This window comes from Oncorhynchus mykiss, chromosome 28 (assembly GCF_013265735.2).
Source record: "Oncorhynchus mykiss isolate Arlee chromosome 28, USDA_OmykA_1.1, whole genome shotgun sequence".
In the NCBI taxonomy this organism is placed as follows: Eukaryota; Metazoa; Chordata; class Actinopteri; order Salmoniformes; family Salmonidae; genus Oncorhynchus; species Oncorhynchus mykiss.
In genome coordinates, this window is record NC_048592.1 from 33,302,603 (window position 1) to 33,320,926 (window position 18,324).

At 41.1% G+C, this 18,324-nt stretch overlaps 3 protein-coding genes across 11 annotated transcripts in view; all 3 read right to left on the bottom strand.

Annotated features, from left to right (window-relative positions):
- LOC110508227 (mesoderm induction early response protein 1) overlaps nt 1-4,691 on the bottom strand; it is a 28,740-nt gene extending 24,049 nt beyond the window's left edge. For 4 of the 5 annotated variants that reach the window (XM_036966881.1, XM_036966878.1, XM_036966880.1 and 1 more), the window contains exons 1-3: nt 3,955-4,570; nt 3,673-3,697; nt 3,342-3,481 (exon numbers count right to left, since the gene is read on the bottom strand). In XM_036966881.1, the coding sequence (XP_036822776.1) occupies nt 3,342-3,481; nt 3,673-3,697; nt 3,955-3,990 (201 nt within the window). In that variant the 5' untranslated portion in view covers nt 3,991-4,570. The other variant, XM_036966879.1, reaches the window with a different exon arrangement.
- Nucleotides 4,692-7,400: 2,709 nt separating this feature from the next.
- On the bottom strand, nt 7,401-10,689 carry dynlt5 (dynein light chain Tctex-type 5). Its single transcript, XM_021589972.2, has 5 exons — nt 10,552-10,689; nt 9,310-9,441; nt 8,881-8,972; nt 8,427-8,551; nt 7,401-7,728 (listed from the first exon to the last, which is right to left on the bottom strand). Exons 2-5 carry the CDS (start codon nt 9,420-9,422, stop codon nt 7,525-7,527), a joined length of 534 nt encoding a protein of 177 aa, XP_021445647.1. The 5' UTR covers nt 9,423-9,441; nt 10,552-10,689; the 3' UTR covers nt 7,401-7,524.
- A 141-nt stretch (nt 10,690-10,830) lies between these two features.
- The window catches only part of LOC110509030 (SH3-containing GRB2-like protein 3-interacting protein 1), a 67,768-nt gene continuing 60,274 nt past the window's right edge, over nt 10,831-18,324 (bottom strand). For 4 of the 5 annotated variants that reach the window (XM_036966871.1, XM_036966872.1, XM_036966875.1 and 1 more), the window contains 7 exons: nt 18,275-18,310; nt 17,857-18,012; nt 15,537-15,669; nt 14,788-14,993; nt 14,590-14,654; nt 13,703-13,867; nt 10,831-13,439 (listed from right to left, as the gene is read on the bottom strand). In XM_036966871.1, the coding sequence (XP_036822766.1) occupies nt 13,417-13,439; nt 13,703-13,867; nt 14,590-14,654; nt 14,788-14,993; nt 15,537-15,669; nt 17,857-18,012; nt 18,275-18,310 (784 nt within the window). In that variant the 3' untranslated portion in view covers nt 10,831-13,416. The remainder of the gene's footprint in view (nt 13,440-13,702; nt 13,868-14,589; nt 14,655-14,787; nt 14,994-15,536; nt 15,670-17,856; nt 18,013-18,274; nt 18,311-18,324) is intronic. The other variant, XM_036966873.1, reaches the window with a different exon arrangement.

An 18,324-nucleotide genomic window follows, 5' to 3' on the forward strand; every position in this document is an offset into this window, starting at 1 on the left:
GTTGTGACAAGGAAAGGTTGGTATACAGAAGATAGCCCTATTTGGTAAAAGACCAAGTCCATATTATGGCAAGAACAGCTCAAATAAGCAAAGAGAAATGACAGTCCATCATTACTTTAAGACATGAAGGTCCGTCAACAAGGAACATGTCAAGAACATTGAAAGTATCTTCAAGTGCAGTGGCAAAAACCATCAAGCACTATGATGAAACTGGCTCTCATGAGGACCACCACAGGAAAGGAAGACCCAGAGTTACCTCTGCTGCAGAGGATAAGTTCATCAGAGTTAACTGTCTCTCACGAGGACCGCCACAGGAAAGGAAGACCCAGAGTTACCTCTGCTGCAGAGGATAAGTTCCTTAGAGTTAACTGTCTCTCACGAGGACCGCCACAGGAAAGGAAGACCCAGAGTTACCTCTGCTGCAGAGGATAAGTTCCTTAGAGTTAACTTTCTCTCACGAGGACCGCCACAGGAAAGGAAGACCCAGAGTTACCTCTGCTGCAGAGGATAAGTTCATCAGAGTTAACTGTCTCTCACGAGGACCGCCACAGGAAAGGAAGACCCAGAGTTACCTCTGCTGCAGAGGATAAGTTCCTTAGAGTTAACGGTCTCTCACGAGGACCGCCACAGGAAAGGAAGACCCAGAGTTACCTCTGCTGCAGAGGATAAGTTCATCAGAGTTGCCAGCCTCAGAAATGAGCAAATAACTCCACCTCAGATTGCAGCCCAAATAAACACTTCACGGAGTTTAACTAACAGACACATCTCAACATTAACTGTTCGGATGAGACTGCGTGAATCAGGCCTTCATGGTTGAATTGTTGCAAAGAAACCACTACTAAAGGACACCAATAAGAAGAAGATACTTGCTTGGGCCAAGAAACACGTACAATGGACATTAAACCTGTGGAAATATGTCCTTTGGCCTGATGAGTCCAAATGTGAGATTTTTGGTTATACGCTGTCTTTGTGAGACGCAGAGTAGCAGGGATGAGGGCCCAAAAATTTGACTTTTTTTTGGTTGCACTGAAACATGCAAAAAAAAATCCCTGCTAGGGGGAAATGCAGGTTTTAAGTAATTAAACAACAAAGAATATGACATACATGATCAGTCTCTGTGTGTAAAATAAAAAGTGGTTAATGTGAACCTAACTCACAGCTAAAAAATGTTTAAAAAAGTAATCCAATGTTATTTGTTGCCTAAACTTTACTGCAAATGACACAAGTCCTGAGAAAAAAAACAATACAGTAATATTGCAGTTACCATGACAGCCTTTATAATAGAATGTTGATAATAGAATGCTTGTGACATCACACATCTAACTATTGCACGTTGGGAAAACAAATTCTTAAAGTAGAAATATAATGAAAAACAGGCATTCTATTTTTGCTCTATTATAGTGGCCACTAAAGTAGACGTCGATCAAGTGCACAAGGCTACATGTGTGCAAAAACGTTCAACGTGTAAAAAATGAAATAATCCCAACTCACTCACACGTGTTACTGTCAAGTTCAACGCAACTAAAGCAATATCTTTGGGCTACATTGCACATTATTACACTTTCTGCCTGTGGACATCTGTTCTACAATGTGCCAGTAGAGCACGATACCCTTTGTTGGCATAATTGATCTCTTTCAGGCAGAGAGTACATGGTAGCATCCATCTTAAACCAAGCCCAGCTCCAGCTACACTTCATCCCTGATTCCACTTGTTTAACAAGCAACACCTCCTCTTCACCTAATTCTCTCATTACAAAAATTAACCACATAGTGTAGAGGGAAACCATTAGTTCACAGATAGGAGTTAGTTCATTGGCTAGTTAACATTTCACACAGACTCCCAGGGTCCAGTAAGCAACTAACGCGTTATAACTTGAGGAACGGCAAGGAGTCGTATACCAGTGAATACTATAGCGAATTGGTTGGGTTACTAACATTAGAGCATCTGATGCTATAACGTTAGCTGTGTGTCTTTATTAGCCAGCTAATTTTCACACCATAAACTAAATGATATGATCAGTTAAGTTGGCCGACGTGAGCAAGACCTTTAAACAGGTCAACACACACAAGTCTGCGTGGCCTGACAGATAACCAGGACACCTGGCAGGTGTCTTCACTGACATTTTCAACATGTCCCTGATTGAGTCTGTAATACCAACATGTTTCAAGCAGACCACCATAGTCCCTGTGCCCAAGAACACAAAGGCAACCTGCCTAAATTACTACGTAGCACTCACGTCCGTAGCCATGAAGTGCTTTGAAAGGTTGGTAATGGTCAACACCATTATCCCAGAAACCCTAGACCCACTCCAATTTGCATACCGCCCAAACATATCCACAGATGATGCAATCTCTATTGCACTCCACACTGCCCTTTCCCACCTGGACAAAAGGAACACTTAGCACCCTCAAAGCTCATCACTAAGCTAAGGATCCTGGGACTAAACACCTCCCTCTGCAACTGGATCCTGCACTTCCTAACTGGCAGACCCCAGCCACCCCAGTCATAGACTGTTCTCTCTATTACTGCATGGCAAGCGGTACCGGAGTGCCAAGTCTAGGACAAAAAGGCTTCTCAACAGTTTTTACCCCCAAGCCATAAGACTCCTGAACAGGTAATCAAATGGCTACCCGGACTATTTGCTTTGTTTTTCTATAGGACCATGACCCAAAACACACCTCCAGGCTGTGTAAGGGCTATTTGACCAAGGTGAGTGATGAAGTGCTGCATCAGATGACCAGGCCTCCACAATTACCCGACCTCAACCCAATTGAGATGGTTTGGGATGAGTTGGACCGCAGAGTGAAGAAAAAGCAGCCAACAAGTGCTCAGCATATAGTTATGTGGGAACTCCTTCAAGACTGTTGGAAAAGCATTCCAAGCGACTATCTCATGAAGCTGGTTGAGAGAATGCAAAGAGTGTGCAAAACTGTCATCAAGGCAAAGGGTGTCTACTTTGAAGAATCAAAAATATTTTTGATTTGTTTAACACTTTTTGGGGTTACTACACGAGTCCACGTGTTGTTTCATAGTTGTGTGTCGTCACTATTATTCTACAATGTAAAACATTGCACAAATAAAGACACACCCTTGAATGAGTAGGTGTGTCCAAACTTTTGACTGGTACTGTATATAACTAACAGGTTACTGTCCACAGGGCAATATATTCATTAGAGCATGAATACTGTAGCAAAAAGGTTTGCAACATAAAACAAAAACAAGTGTTTCATCTTGGACACAATCAGGTAGTCTCTCCCCGTTTCAGTTAATCTTCTTCCAGTGCATGAATACAACCCAGGATAACTTTCAAACCACTAAATGAAATGATTTTGAGACGCACCCGGGCAAGGTCGTCGATCTCATTGCTAAAGTTGGTCTCTCCCTCGAGCCTCTCCTCCTCTTCCAGTGTGCGTTCGTCGTCAAAGTCGTGGACGAGCATATCTGCTGAAAGATCAAACTCATGGTCCTCTGCTGAACCTCCTGAGGAAAAACACACCAGGAAATTTTAAGAGGAGATAGTCAATGAAATAGTGCTTCATGGTTTATAACGAAAATATTATTATGGACAGTGGGATTTGTTCCAACCAATTTTACTTCATAAGTGTTAATGTTCTAATGAGGATTTTTTTTTTAAATAGCACATTCATTAGAAAACACACAATAATATTTACCTGGGCTCGTACTCCCAACGGAGGGCTAAAACAAAACTCAAGATTAGTCAGAACCACATACACAAGTACAACACACGTAGCTGTAACTTTGCTGTAACTTTTCGGTTCAGAGATACTTTCAGTAAATGATGCGGTTTTCTGGACGAGGCCAATGTCGTCTACAGACAAAAGGCTTGAACAAAAACATAAATAGGAACCACGATACAGTAAACGGATCATCCGTCTGCTAACGTTAGTAGGGTAGTGGATGGAAGGCAAAGTAAAAGCGCGCCTGAAACTTACTACTGGCTCCTCGTTGGCTAACGCCGACGTAAACATTTATATCAGTGACAGTAGTTTTTTTGGTGGTTGTAAACAAGGAGACCTCTGATGATCAGGCCAGCATTGAAACAAGTCAAATCAGACATTTCAAGTGAGCGATAATCAAAATGGATTGTTCTCTCACAATGTGGACACTTTGAATGATAGATAGCTATTTGCTAACCCACTGCCTCAGTTAACTAATCACATAATGACTTAGCTACATAGTGTCGCTTTCAGTACGCAGAATGCCACCAGGTCAACAACAACAGATGCAATAGCATTCGAGAATATGAACTTTGATCCTTTTCGAGTGAGTAACGTTAACGCTCGTAGTCAGCCAAGCTTTCCCAACAATAGCTACGTAGCTAACTTAGCATAGCCATCGCGCTAACTAGCCAGGCATCATCGCTAAAACTGAAGTTTGCAAAATAGAATTTATGGAAATGAGACAAGTTTAATATTTTAAAATGTATATCGCTTCTCCGTATTTTAGTACATATTTATCGCTTCTCATTTGGGGCCTGTGCACCCGACAGAATCAACTCTATAAACCTAAAAACATTCTTATTTTCCCGAATATTTATTGGACTTTGCGTCCTACCTCCGCCATGTTTGAAATCCTGTAGGGTCACACTGGGGGTCAGCGATTTCCCGGATAGACTTGTGCTGCAGGCCGTGCTATCTGTGCTATCTGGGATCCTTGGGACGTCCCTCCCCCATTGAAGTTGGAATTTAAAATGGTTAAGGTTAGTGTAAATGTAGGAGTTAGAGTTACTATCTTGATTTACAATCTTCTTCCCGAGAGAGTATAAGAAAAATAATGTAGCTACAAACGTTGGTGTAATTTAGCTATCACCAAAATTAGCAGACCATAACTTGATGTTATACTGATAGGGCTTCACATAGACTGTTACCTTTTTGGAGGAGAAATACAAGTTTATTGCTTTTGTTTTTATTGAAACTTGATTTAACTAAAACTGTGAAATAGTGGTAAAGGGGACCGTTTTTCACAGAAGTGTGGTTGTCATAATTTCAAGGGATTATAGTTCTACCTATGTTTCATATTGCTATGAAAATGTAATTGCCTACAATTACCTGCATCTAATTGAGGTAATAATTGAGGAGCAAACATGAGTAACTCAGAAAACAGACCAAATATTGTGAGATCCAAAAAATGATGTCAAGTCCTTTCTTGGAATTGTTGACATTGTGATGAGAAAATTGCCACAAATACCACTATGTTGCTATGTGGAAGGCCATTGCCTGAATCTGTTTTTACGATGGCCGGATATCTATATCTGTATCTATATCAAGATACCCTCATTAAGGAACACTTTACCAGAGCATGGCAATAAACTGTCTCTCACTATCAAAAAACAAAATCTCATCTGCAGATGATGATTACCAGATGGGAGGCACATCACCATCATAGTACGTATGACACATCTGAAAAGACTGTAGGAAAGCATGACTAGAGAGCCTATATAAAAAGGGAGACCACACAGGTGTCTTCAGAGAGACAGAAACGGTGTGTATTGAATCAACAATCTACAGCATCTTGATCCACGGAGCCACCATGAAGTCCCAGTTGTTCTCTCTGCTGCTGCTGTGTGTGCTGTGTGTAAGGGAGGTTCGATTGGAGGACGCTGCGACTGTGAGAGCTGTGCGGCTCTGTGGACGGGAGTTCCTGAGGGCCGTGGTGTACACCTGTGGAGGGTCAAGGTGGAGAAGGCTTCCAGTAGAGGACATAAATGGTCAGTATCACAGAATTATATAGAACTGCATGATATTCTATCTCTATGGTCGTACTCATTATTTGAAAATCAGTGGCATAGTAGTAGCATCTGTTACAAAATTAGAAATATAACTCAAGTCTTTTGCTATATGCCATAACGTAAACTTGAATGATAAATCATCATTCAACCTGCAGCTATGATGTGTGCTAAATGTTTGTGAAGTTTTATAATAGTTTGCCAGAGAATGAAGCAAGAACAGACACTGGTTGCCCATTGCAGTGTGTACATTAACAGTTTAGAATATTATGAAACATTAATAACAGTTGGTGTTCTGGTTGTCCAGGAAGGGTGGACCAGAATGGTCTGAAACCATGGGGGGCTGAGCCTGTGATGGACCAGAGACGACGAGACTTGAACGAAGCCCTGACCACCGTGTGCTGTCAACTGGGCTGTCGGAAGAGCGACCTTACAATCATGTGCTAGGGGCCAATGCGCAGGCATTGGCGACTTGGCGTTAATGTTTGTTGGAAAATAGTCCTTATTCAATATAGTTGTTTGGCTTCAATGGATGTCAGCTAAAGATATCATTACTTCCAAATACTTTCATTTACTTTTATCATGACTTTCAATGAAATTCCCCCATTGATCTTATCAGCAATAAAAACTGGACTTGTAACCATTATGATATCTCCTCAGATTTCTTTATTATGGTTGACCTGACTTTTATTAATTCAACAAGAGGCAATACATGTTGTACAATGGGCCATTTTAGCTAACCAAAGAGAATGGGTTACATTCAGCAAGTAGACATTTGACTGGACAACTGTACAAAATCAATAATCTATTCAGAAAGTTATGACAAGAAGAGCAAATTATTTCAACAAGTTATGACACTGAAAACCCATATGAGTCATCAGTTCAATAACACTTCCACTGAATGAGAATTCTCTGTATGAGAATTGAACAGACTTTGCCTCTCAGGATGAAACTTAGACTATTGTTTTTAGTCTTCAGTTTCTTAAAAATATAAAACATGCTCTACAAAATCTGAGAACAATATTCAAAATATGCTAGAAGACAAGACAGTGTGTGACGATGTGCCACAGTGATTGCAAAAGCTATTTGAGATTTAAATGATCAAGAAATGCTGTATTATACAGTATTTATTTGTACATTATTACACAGACAAGAACATATGTAACCAAAATTAATCATTTCCAGAAAGATATTCAGACTATGGTATGAACTTATTTCCTTTTTCCTGAGACTATATTGTTATTGCCTCTGATACTTCCTTGATTATGTACAGTCTGTTTGATAAAACCACAATGCTCTAGGCATGACCTTCATTTCAAGGTTTCCCAGCACTTCCACACAACCATTCTCCATGATGTGCAAATGAACATCATACACATGATAGACCATTTAGAATACCCACAGTCTATGGTACGAACACAGAAATAGAACATAGGTCATTTGGTACACTTTACTTGAAAGCTCGGTCATAGGGATTACATAAGACAGTCGTGACAATGACATTACAGTGGGTGTCACTTTATGGCAATCGACTTAACACTGTCACGACACAAGCCAGTTGGCTAGCTTTAAGCTTGCCCAATTAGCCGATCGAAACATTATTTGAGTCATCACAGTTGTCATAAACAGACACCAACAGTCGTGATTTTTAAAAAATCAAATCTATTATGTCATGCTTATAACACTGTTATGTAGCCCTTATGACAGACTACATAAGACTATATAGGACTTGATTACCTACAGTCCAAGACAGTGATCTGTGACCATGGGTGATGACTCACTCAAAGTAAACAGCGTAGACGTTGGCCACGGCGAAGAGAGAGCTGTTCTTGAAGGAGTGTGAGGAGAAGGTATCGTTGGAGGAGTCCCACAGGCAGCGGCTCCCGATGCGCATGTTCTGGTCACTGAGCTGTCCGATGCTGATCAGAACAATGATCTTATAACGGGGAACCATCAGATCCTTCACCCTGGCTTTGATCACCTACAGGACAAGGAAGAGTCACAGACTGAAAGGGAAAAGGGAACTCTAGCAGCTATTTAAATCTCAGCCGGACTATTTTTGGCAAGCGGGTGTTTTTTGTGGCATGACTGTGGCCATATACACTGTAAGGTGTATCAGAGAGCTGTTGATTAAGCTATTTCTATGTTAAGATCAACCATACATGACAATAAAAAAAACTCCATGGAAATTCAAGCCAAAAGATGCAAGACTGGTACCTGACAATTTGTTAAGACAACTTGTCATAATTGTTTTATTTTACCAGGCAAGTCAGTTAACAACAAATTCCTATTTACAATGACGGCCTAGGAACAGTGGGTTAACTGCCTTGTTCAGGGGCAGAACGACAGATTTTGACCTTGTCTGGGATTCGATCTAGCAACCTTTCGGTTACTGGCCCAACGCTCTATCCACTAGGCAACCTGCCGCCCCATGGTAGGGCAACGATTTTAGCTTTTGCTACGATATGACCATAGGAGTTGGCAAGATTGCAGATCTGGCTAGGGCAATGATATAGGGGTTGGTGAATGTAGAAGCAGTCTAGCATCTAGGCTACCAGTTACCCCAAATTGTACCGATACCACTCTTGTCTGAAATAATAACAAAATAAAAAACTCACTAATAATTTAATGAGTTCCTCTGCATAAGCAAAGGCATTATTTAATGACAATCAATATTACCTCGGATATGGTCTTTGTCATCTGCCGACAGAGCTCAGCTTCATACTTCTCTTCTTGCAGGTAACTGTCGAGCACATCCTTCAGGATGTCATTGACCGTGAGAACAGGGAAGCGTCTAAGTGGTGCTATTCAAAAGGGGGGGGCATAATGTTTCATACACTGTTACACTAATTCCATGTAGTTACTGAGTAATAACCACAATGGAATTAGTCAATTATAATCCAAGTAGCTTCCAGGCTTCCTCACCGAGTGATGAACGAGACATCAAATTATGGTAACGTAAGGCTATAGTAACCCAACTAACCACTCCTTCAAATGGGAATGTCATTATTAGCCTGATCCCAGGTCTGTTTGTGCTATCTTGCCAACTCCTATGGTCATTGTCATGCCGAACAGAGACAGATCTGGGACCAGGTTAGCACTGGTTAACATGTGGTGAAAATAAAGGCCTCACCCAATTGGAAGGTGTTCTCCATCTGTACTGCGGGTCGAGGGTTATCGTCATGGTGACCAGGCTCATCGATATAGGATACGGTGCTTATAGAACTGCAAGTCAAGATAGATACGTATTCAGATACAGTGGAAGAACGTCAAAAGGTCTGTGTTTGAGAAGTTGTCCTCAACCACTGATAGAGGGTCAGATAGTTTTCCCTCTCCCTAACGGTTGTATTAGGTTAGGATTGGGAGTAGGGCATCTACTGATCTGATCCTAGATCTGTGGCTAGGGCAACTTCTACCTCATGAATTTTAATGCAACTTTAATATCATGAGGAAAAATCTCCCATCAGAGAAAATAGAATAACTAATTGATCTGGATAAATAAAAGAAATAGAAAATTCTTCAATAGTTTGTGCTAAATGCTTAACTTCAAAAGAGTACTCACTCCTTGATCTTGCCCCCTGTTTCCTTGGCTCTGACATCATGGCTGCCAAGGGATGACACACTACCTCTCTTCTTCAGAAGACGAGCTGCCTTTTCTTTAGCTAAATCAGACATTACTCTGCCTGTTGTCTAGCTACTCATAAGGGGGAAGCTTTGTATTAGGCACCTAAGCACATTCAAGGCTAAAATTATTTGTGTATCATATAGTGTGGTTGATGGTAACTATGTCAACACAAACAGATAAATAATAACACATACAAGACATTTATCAGTTCCAACTAAGTAAACAGTATAGTAGCTATAGGCTTAAATTAGCCATTAGGAGAATTCAGTCTCCTGATAGAATGTGTGTAATGCAGAATGCACTGAACAGGGCAATATAGACCTACTGTTGTGCCGACTTGGAAAATGGTTTCTCCCAAAATGGGCAAACTTGTAAGACAGTAAGACAACTGATCAAGGAGTGTATTCATTATGACTTGCAAAGGAAACCGTTTAGTGTCATTCAGGGTGTGTTCGTAAATTCAATCTGGAGTGCCAGAAAGCACTCAGAGTGCTCTGGGCGTTCGTAAATTCAGAGTGTTTTCATATTGTCCGTTTGTAATTTAAGAGCGTTTCTCTCTCGGAGTGTTCAGAGCGCACACTGGACGCTTGATCCGAGCTACTTCCAGACACGAATGAAAGAACACTTAACTCTGACCATTTTACTTGCCCTAACAGAGCTGGTTAGGCTGTTTTCATGTTATCCAGAGCGCCGGTGACTGTAACTGTGCTGCTTGCAACAATGATTAGTTACGCGCTTTTTTTGCCGACGTTTAACACCGGCCATATTCAACAGGGGGTCGTAAATTCGTCAGCGCTCTGGCACACTCAGACGAGAGTGCTCTGAAATCGGAGTAGATAGCCAGAGTGATTTTACGAACAGTTATAAACCAAATGGAAGCAAGGAGAACAAACGAACCGAAACGGGGAGGGACCTACCCGAATTTGTCCAATATAAACTCTCGTTTTTGTTGCAAAACGTTTTCCGTTTTGGCGTAAACGGTTTTTGTTACAAAACGTTTTGAACATAATGTATTTTTTGCAACATAATCTGCGTTATGAATACACCCCAAGCGCAACAGTTCACCCTTTAGCCCAGCTACACAGACAGCAGCAGAATGTTGCAACCTGTGTATTCCAAAGTTCTACAAGCAGAAACATTGAAACATTTTTGTTCAGCTGAAAATAACAACACTCTTACCTATTCAGAATTCACGAGTCAAAGCAGAAACATTGTAGCGATCCAGCGCATTGTGTTGTCCTGACAACCGTCCGTTTTGGAGGAGGGGTTTCCTATCCTGCACCAACTGCATTCATCGGGTTTTTAAAAGGACTCTGTACCGTTTGGCGCGCGCAATACAACTGACAACAACAACAACAACGCAATGCACATTCAATAGACTATCCAAAAGAGTCGTGTATATTCATCTGCGCCTGTAACATTGGAACATGTACCAAATAATAATAAAGACATCCATTTTCATTTCCAATATTCTCCAATTCTTTATTACCAAGTAAAACAGGTATTACATTATATTAACTTTTTATATATTTACTCTTAAAATCTTTGGATGGGAAATGTACATGGTATGTTTGCATATTCAGTGTCCTATGCAGTGAATAAAATACTGACAGAAAAAACGTTTATTTGTGAATACTTTTTAAAGGGCCAGTAAGGCTCAAACAAATAAATTAAATATTGCAACCAGGACAAAAAAACTAAAAGTTGAAATACATTTACCATAGTTATTGATAATATCAAGGATTAAAAAGGCTCTTTTGTCATTGGTCGCGACTCATTTTGAATATACTGATTTGGAAATAAGTAACAATAACGTGAGGTAATTCTATTACCAATTGTCATAAAGTGAAAATAATACACTAACATTATTTCTCCTTGAGATGGGCAGGAGCAAAACAATTACAGTTACACAAATGTATTTGTTGTTGGTGTGCAAGTCGGGAGGAAACCTAGGAGGACGTTACTTGCAATAGTATCGTGGAAGTTTGATAATGTTGTTGTGGATTCATGCCAAAGGTCAAAGGTTTAAAGGTTAAATCTTCAGGTGAAAGGTCAAACACAATGACATGACTAGAAGTTACAGTAAAAACAATCACATAGTACACGTACTATAACAGACGTAGGTCTGAATGAACCTGGTTACATTAGACTGAACGCTACACTCACTACTGTTTTCTTTACCCAGTCTAGGTCAGAATAGCATTGGATTAGGAGGGGAGGGGGGACTCTTGTGTGCTGCTGGACATCCTAAATGTCTTGAAATAAATGAACTAGCATTGTAGAGTAAAAAAAGGTTTAAAAAAAACAAACAGTTGAGTAACGCAGATTGGGACAGTCAGTATATTACAAGAAATCCGCGTTAGAAATAAAACAAAACAAAACAGTGTTCTGTAATGTATTGTAAAGGCTATCACCAACCATATAACATATATCTGATTTGACAAACACAGAATCACCCATATATCCAAAGGGATATATGAAGAAGCTTCTTTCATATTTACACTTTTTTTTACAAATAGATTTTCAATATACTGCAATTAGAAAATGACAAAAACAACTATTAACTCCACATGGTGGAAAAACAAGAAACATAACATTAGGGGATTCCGTTGAATATTCATTGTTATTCTATTTTAGATAAATCATTCTTGAAGCACTTTTCCATCTTCTTTGATGTCCCCCAGTTATACTTCCCAGCGGGCAAAACTGGTTGAAATTACCTCATAAAGACCTACTTCTAACCAGTAATTGATGTAATTCTAGCATTTACATTTTAGTCATTTATCAGACCCTCTTATCCAGAGCGACTTTACAGGAGCAATTAGGGTTAAGTGCCTTGCTCAAGGGCACATCTGCAGATTTTCCACCTAGTTGACTTGGGATTCAAAACAGTGACCTTTCAGTTACTGGCCCAACACTCTTAACCGCTAAGCCACCTGCCACCCTAACCAGTTGTAATGATGTCATTTCAACCAGTTATTCTTGATTAGGACTCCTGGACACAACAACTCTAAGGGACAAACAGAATTCAGAAATAAATGTAATCTGGTCCAAGGCAACTCTGCTATTCAACCTGTAAGGTCATCTGCTTTGTTTTTGTCATCCACAAATCAGGAAAACAATATGAACCATTACATTACATTACATGAACCACTTGACCTCCCAGCAAAACACACAACCACCACATACATAATAACGCTGTCTGTACGTTAACTCCAAGTTGTGGGCCTCAACGTGCTGGTGCAGTACAAGCTGGTACCATATCAGTTGAATCAACCCAATAAATAAAAGAAAAACATCAAAATGTCATCCTAACCCTGCACGTGGAGTTCTGGTCATAATCAATTGTTATGTCATAATCAATTGTTCTTGTCATAATCAATTGTTCTTGTCATAATCAATTGTTCTTGTCATAATCAATTGAATTATCAATGAATGACAACAGTGTCTATCTATTCACATAAATCTGTCCAGTGCATCTTCCATCCATCACCCATTCACATAGAATTCTTCTCACAGATAAGGCTGGATTATTGTATGTGCTGCCAATGATAATTGACTTTGCTAAACTGGAGTAAATGTGTCGAATCCATTATCTTTCATTATGATTTCTAAACGTTTTATTGATTAGGATGCCCAATAGCCGACGCCAATGGTGACAGCTAGTCTTACTGGGGTCCGACACATAACGGAAACATTACAGACAAAAGATTTTACAATTGACCTCATCAACCCTCAAGGTGCACAAAACGAGAAGAAAAAAGGGTGACTACTTGCATAAACTCCAACAGTGCGACTACTGTATTTGAGTGTATTAAAACATAAAGCAATACCCTGGTGAACCCTGGTGGACGGTGCGTATTACATCACATCCTGTTGTTGCTGCTATGTCATCAGTTACCCCTCACTGCTCAAGCGTTAGGTTTCAGACGTTTCTCAGTTGGTAACTTGTATCGAATGAAGAATCCATAAAAAGTCTCTCATCATCCTCACAGTCAAAAGCCATCGTATGGTTGAAAGGGTTCCATTTTACAACAGTGGTGACTAGTTGTCCGCTAGATATTTCCCTGTAACGGAAACACAAGCAGAGTATTCAGTCAGGGGAATTCCAACTGTTTGCTATTGCCAAAGTGTTGTCGTCTTGCTTTGTTTTCATGGTCAGGCAACAACGTCACATTCAGGGTTAGAATCAATACAATTTCTGTTCAGTTTCAAACGGGGCCCAAGATCCCAGAACGTGTGACAATGACCATGGAAGTAGGCAAGACAGCACAAACCGATCTGGGTCCAGGCTAGTATTTTCATGCTTCCCTCACACACAGACACTGACCTGCTGCAAATCTCTTTTTGACCAGCGAGAGCCTGTAGCCAGTCCCCACCAGCTGGATGTCACAGCCTGACAGAGTGCTGCCCTCGCTGGTGAACTGCACCGCCAACTGGGACGGCTTACTGGGACCCTCTGTCAACTGGAACCTACCCAGTAGAGCCCCCACTCCTATAGGAGAGAGAATAATGATGATGTTGACGGTGATGAAGATTACGACAAAGTTGAGGCAGATGATAACAAAGATGATGAGGAGAAAAAGGAGGAAGCGGAGGAAGACAGGAGAGGAGGAAGAGGAGGAAGACAGGAGAGGAGGAGAAAGAGGAGGAGAAAGAGGAGGAGAAAGAGGAGGAAGACAGGAGAGGAGGAAGAGGAGGAAGACAGGACAGGAGAAGAGAAAGAGGGAGGAGAGGAGAAATAGGAGGAAGACAGGTAGAATAGGAGAAAGAGGAGGAAGGAGAGGAGAAAGAGGAGGAAGGAGAGGAGAGTAGGAAGATGAGAAAGAGGAAGAATGAGAGGAGGAAGTGTAGGAAGACAGGAGAGGAGAAAGAGGAGAAAGAGAAGGAGAAAGATGAGGAAGACAGGAGAGGAGAAGGAGGAAGATGAGGAGAAAGAGGAAGAATGAGAAGAGAAAGAGGGAGGAGAGGAGAAATAGGAGGAAGACAGGTAGAATAGGAGAAAGAGGAGGAAGGAGAGGAGAAAGAGGAGGAAGACAGGACAGGAGAAAGAGGAAGACATGAGAGGAGAAAGATGAGGAGAAAGAGGAAGAATGAGAAGAGAAAGAGGAGGAAGGAGAGGAGAAATAGGAGGACGACAGGTGGAGGAGGAAGGAGAGGAGAAAGAGGAGGAAGAAGTCACAGGAAAAGTGAAAGCGGAAGAGAAAGATCACCTACCTCCATTTTCAGACCTTTGGGAAAGGCTTGATATCTTCCATAGAATGTTCTGCTGTTCTGGGTTCCTTCCAGAGAAAATTAAATAAAGTTATAGTTGCCTTGATTATTTTAGTGACACTAACCTGGATAAATACACTGTAAATGTACAATTCTAAGATTAAATACATTTAAAAACAGTCAGCAATTCATTATCCTCACCAGGTGGCAGTGGGGATCATGGCTTGGAGTTTGGCCACGCCCCCGTCCACAGGGACCAGGAAGTGGATGTTGTGGAGGGGGGAGGGGGCTGCGGCCATGGCCTCCATGTTGTATTTGTAGTCTATTCTGAGGTCCGTGCTGGTGGTGTCGCCACGCCAACTCAGCGCCAGGTTCAGGGGAGTAGACTGGATCCCCTCAGCTGCTACCTAAGACACACACACACACACACACAAGCACACACACACACGTAAACACGCATAAGCATACACACACACATACGTAAGCACGCACTTCATTGCATTTGTTTAACAATTACATTCCATTGTGACTCTACAGTATACACTGTATGGAATTACATTCCATTGTGACTCTACAGTATACACTGTATGGAATTACATTCCATTGTGACTCTACAGTATACACTGTATGGAATTACATTCCATTGTGACTCTACAGTATACACTGTATGGAATTACATTCCATTGTGACTCTACAGTATACACTGTATGGAATTACATTCCATTGTGACTCTACAGTATACACTGTATGGAATTACATTCCATTGTGACTCTACAGTATACACTGTATGGAATTACATTCCATTGTGACTATACAGTATGCACTGTATGGAATTACATTCCATTGTGACTATACAGTATGCACTGTATGGAATTACATTCCATTGTGACTATACAGTATGCAATGTATGGAATTACATGTAATAATGTGTACTACGCAGACGGTCTCACCTGATATTTGATCATGTCCACATTGTAGTAGGTTGCTTGAGGCTTCTGGTCAGCCACTCTCCTCAGATGACTCATCAGGTTTGGCATATTTACCCAGAACTCCTTGGTGTCCACATTGGACATGGTGGTGTCACTAAAAACAAATACATGACATGGGCATTTTGGGTTTACTGATGGTGCAATATTACAATGACTGATTCAGGTACAGTGCCTTGCGAAAGTATTCGGCCCCGTTGAACTTTGCGACCTTTTGCCACATTTCAGGCTTCAAACATAAAGATATAAAACTGTATTTTTTTGTGAAGAATCAACAACAAGTGGGACACAATCATGAAGTGGAACGACATTTATTGGATATTTCAAACTTTTTTAACAAATCAAAAACTGAAAAATTGGGCGTGCAAAATTATTCAGCCCCCTTAAGTTAATACTTTGTAGCGCCACCTTTTGCTGCGATTACAGCTGTAAGTCGCTTGGGGTATGTCTATCAGTTTTGCACATCGAGAGACTGACACTTTTTCCCATTCCTCCTTGCAAAACAGCTCGAGCTCAGTGAGGTTGGATGGAGAGTATTTGTGAACGGTAGTTTTCAGTTCTTTCCACAGATTCTCGATTGGATTCAGGTCTGGACTTTGACTTGGCCATTCTAACACCTGAATATGTTTATTTTTGAACCATTCCATTGTAGATTTTGCTTTATGTTTTGGATCATTGTCTTGTTGGAAGACAAATCTCCGTCCCAGTCTCAGGTCTTTTGCAGACTCCATCAGGTGTTCTTCCAGAATGGTCCTGTATTTGGCTCCATCCATCTTCCCATCAATTTTAACCATCTTCCCTGTCCCTGCTGAAGAAAAGCAGGCCCAAACCATGATGCTGCCACCACCATGTTTGACAGTGGGGACGGTGTGTTCAGCTGTGTTGCTTTTACGCCAAACATAACATTTTGCATTGTTGCCAAAAAGTTCAATTTTGGTTTCATCTGACCAGAGCACCTTCTTCCACATGTTTGGTGTGTCTCCCAGGTGGCTTGTGGCAAACTTTAAACAACACTTTTTATGGATATCTTTAAGAAATGGCTTTCTTGCCACTCTTCCATAAAGGCCAGATTTGTGCAATATACGACTGATTGTTGTCCTATGGACAGAGTCTCCCACCTCAGCTGTAGATCTCTGCAGTTCATCCAGAGTGATCATGGGCCTCTTGGCTGCATCTCTGATCAGTCTTCTCCTTGTATGAGCTGAAAGTTTAGAGGGACGGCCAGGTCTTGGTAGATTTGCAGTGGTCTGATGCTCCTTCCATTTCAATATTATCGCTTGCACAGTGCTCCTTGGGATGTTTAAAGCTTGGGAAATCTTTTTGTATCCAAATCCGGCTTTAAACTTCTTCACAACAGTATCTCGGACCTGCCTGGTGTGTTCCTTGTTCTTCATGATGCTCTCTGCGCTTTTAACGGACCTCTGAGACTATCACAGTGCAGGTGCATTTATACGGAGACTTGATTACACACAGGTGGATTGTATTTATCATCATTAGTCATTTAGGTCAACATTGGATCATTCAGAGATCCTCACTGAACTTCTGGAGAGAGTTTGCTGCACTGAAAGTAAAGGGGCTGAATAATTTTGCACGCCCAATTTTTCAGTTTTTGATTTGTTAAAAAAGTTTGAAATATCCAATAAATGTCGTTCCACTTCATGATTGTGTCCCACTTGTTGTTGATTCTTCACAAAAAATACAGTTTTATATCTTTATGTTTGAAGCCTGAAATGTGGCAAAAGGTCGCAAAGTTCAAGGGGGCCGAATACTTTCGCAAGGCACTGTATATTATCACATTATCGTGTGAGTTTTCCAAGAATTTGTTTGGTGATCCTGGTAAGTGGTTTAACCAGGTTTCAAATCACAGGGATGTCTCTCCCTAACCAATGACAGGGGTGTCTCTCCCTAACCAATCACAGGGGTGTCTCTCCCTAACCAATCACAGGGGTGTCTCTCCCTAACAAATCACAGGGGTGTCTCTCCCTAACAAATCACAGGGGTGTCTCTCCCTAACCAATCTGCGTGTCAGGCTGAACAACACATTTTCCTGTGACTACATTCATGATAAAGGACAGGCCTTATTGCTTAAATGTAATCATTAAAACATGTTGCTATTGGTCCTGTGAATGTCTACTATGTTTAGGGGAATCCAGCAAGAGTCAATGTGTAGCTCCAATCCTGGCCACTATGGGACATCGTTTGGAACATGCCCCAAAAAATTTAAATATGAATTCCTTGCCCCAAAACACAATATTGAGTCAGTGTACTGTATAATAAGCCTTACCAGCACAGCAGGTGTGGATTGGGGAGGACCTGCTCTAGCCGACAGTAGTTACTGATGCTGAAGGTGAGCACAGGGGCAGACGGATGGCTGGCAAAGTGCCTGGTGATGCCTGCTGGGAAAGACAGCACCATCTCCCCAGTGATCTTCACCACACACCTGGATCATGGAGAACAGAGCCAGCTCAGTGCTCAGAAACGGGTCAGTCAAAAAGAGAAAAACTACAGTACCCAGAATCCATAGGGGTGCCACAAACAATCTACATTTCCCACAGAAATATCCACAGAACAATATATTGCCTAGGCGCATTGCATTTCCCTGTGGGGACAACAAAAGGAGACAATACAGTTGGAAATTGAAATGAAATAGGCATACAGTAGTTGCAATATGATATATATCAACAATATCATAGCCATCTTACTTGTTGCATTTATTCTGATGAGGGTCGCTTTGCCGGCTGAAACATCATGT

What these genes read in the sequence shown, in the direction of transcription:
- dynlt5 (XM_021589972.2), bottom strand. Translation starts at nt 9,422, where the DNA reads ATGTCTGATTTAGCTAAAGAAAAGGCAGCTCGTCTTCTGAAGAAGAGA. An exon ending in GGAGAACACCTTCCAATTGG is followed by an intron (nt 8,552 to 8,880) that starts GTGAGGCCTTTA and finishes CCTTTTGAATAG; the next exon opens with CACCACTTAGACGCTTCCCT. An exon ending in TGACAAAGACCATATCCGAG is followed by an intron (nt 7,729 to 8,426) that starts GTAATATTGATT and finishes CTTGTCCTGTAG; the next exon opens with GTGATCAAAGCCAGGGTGAA.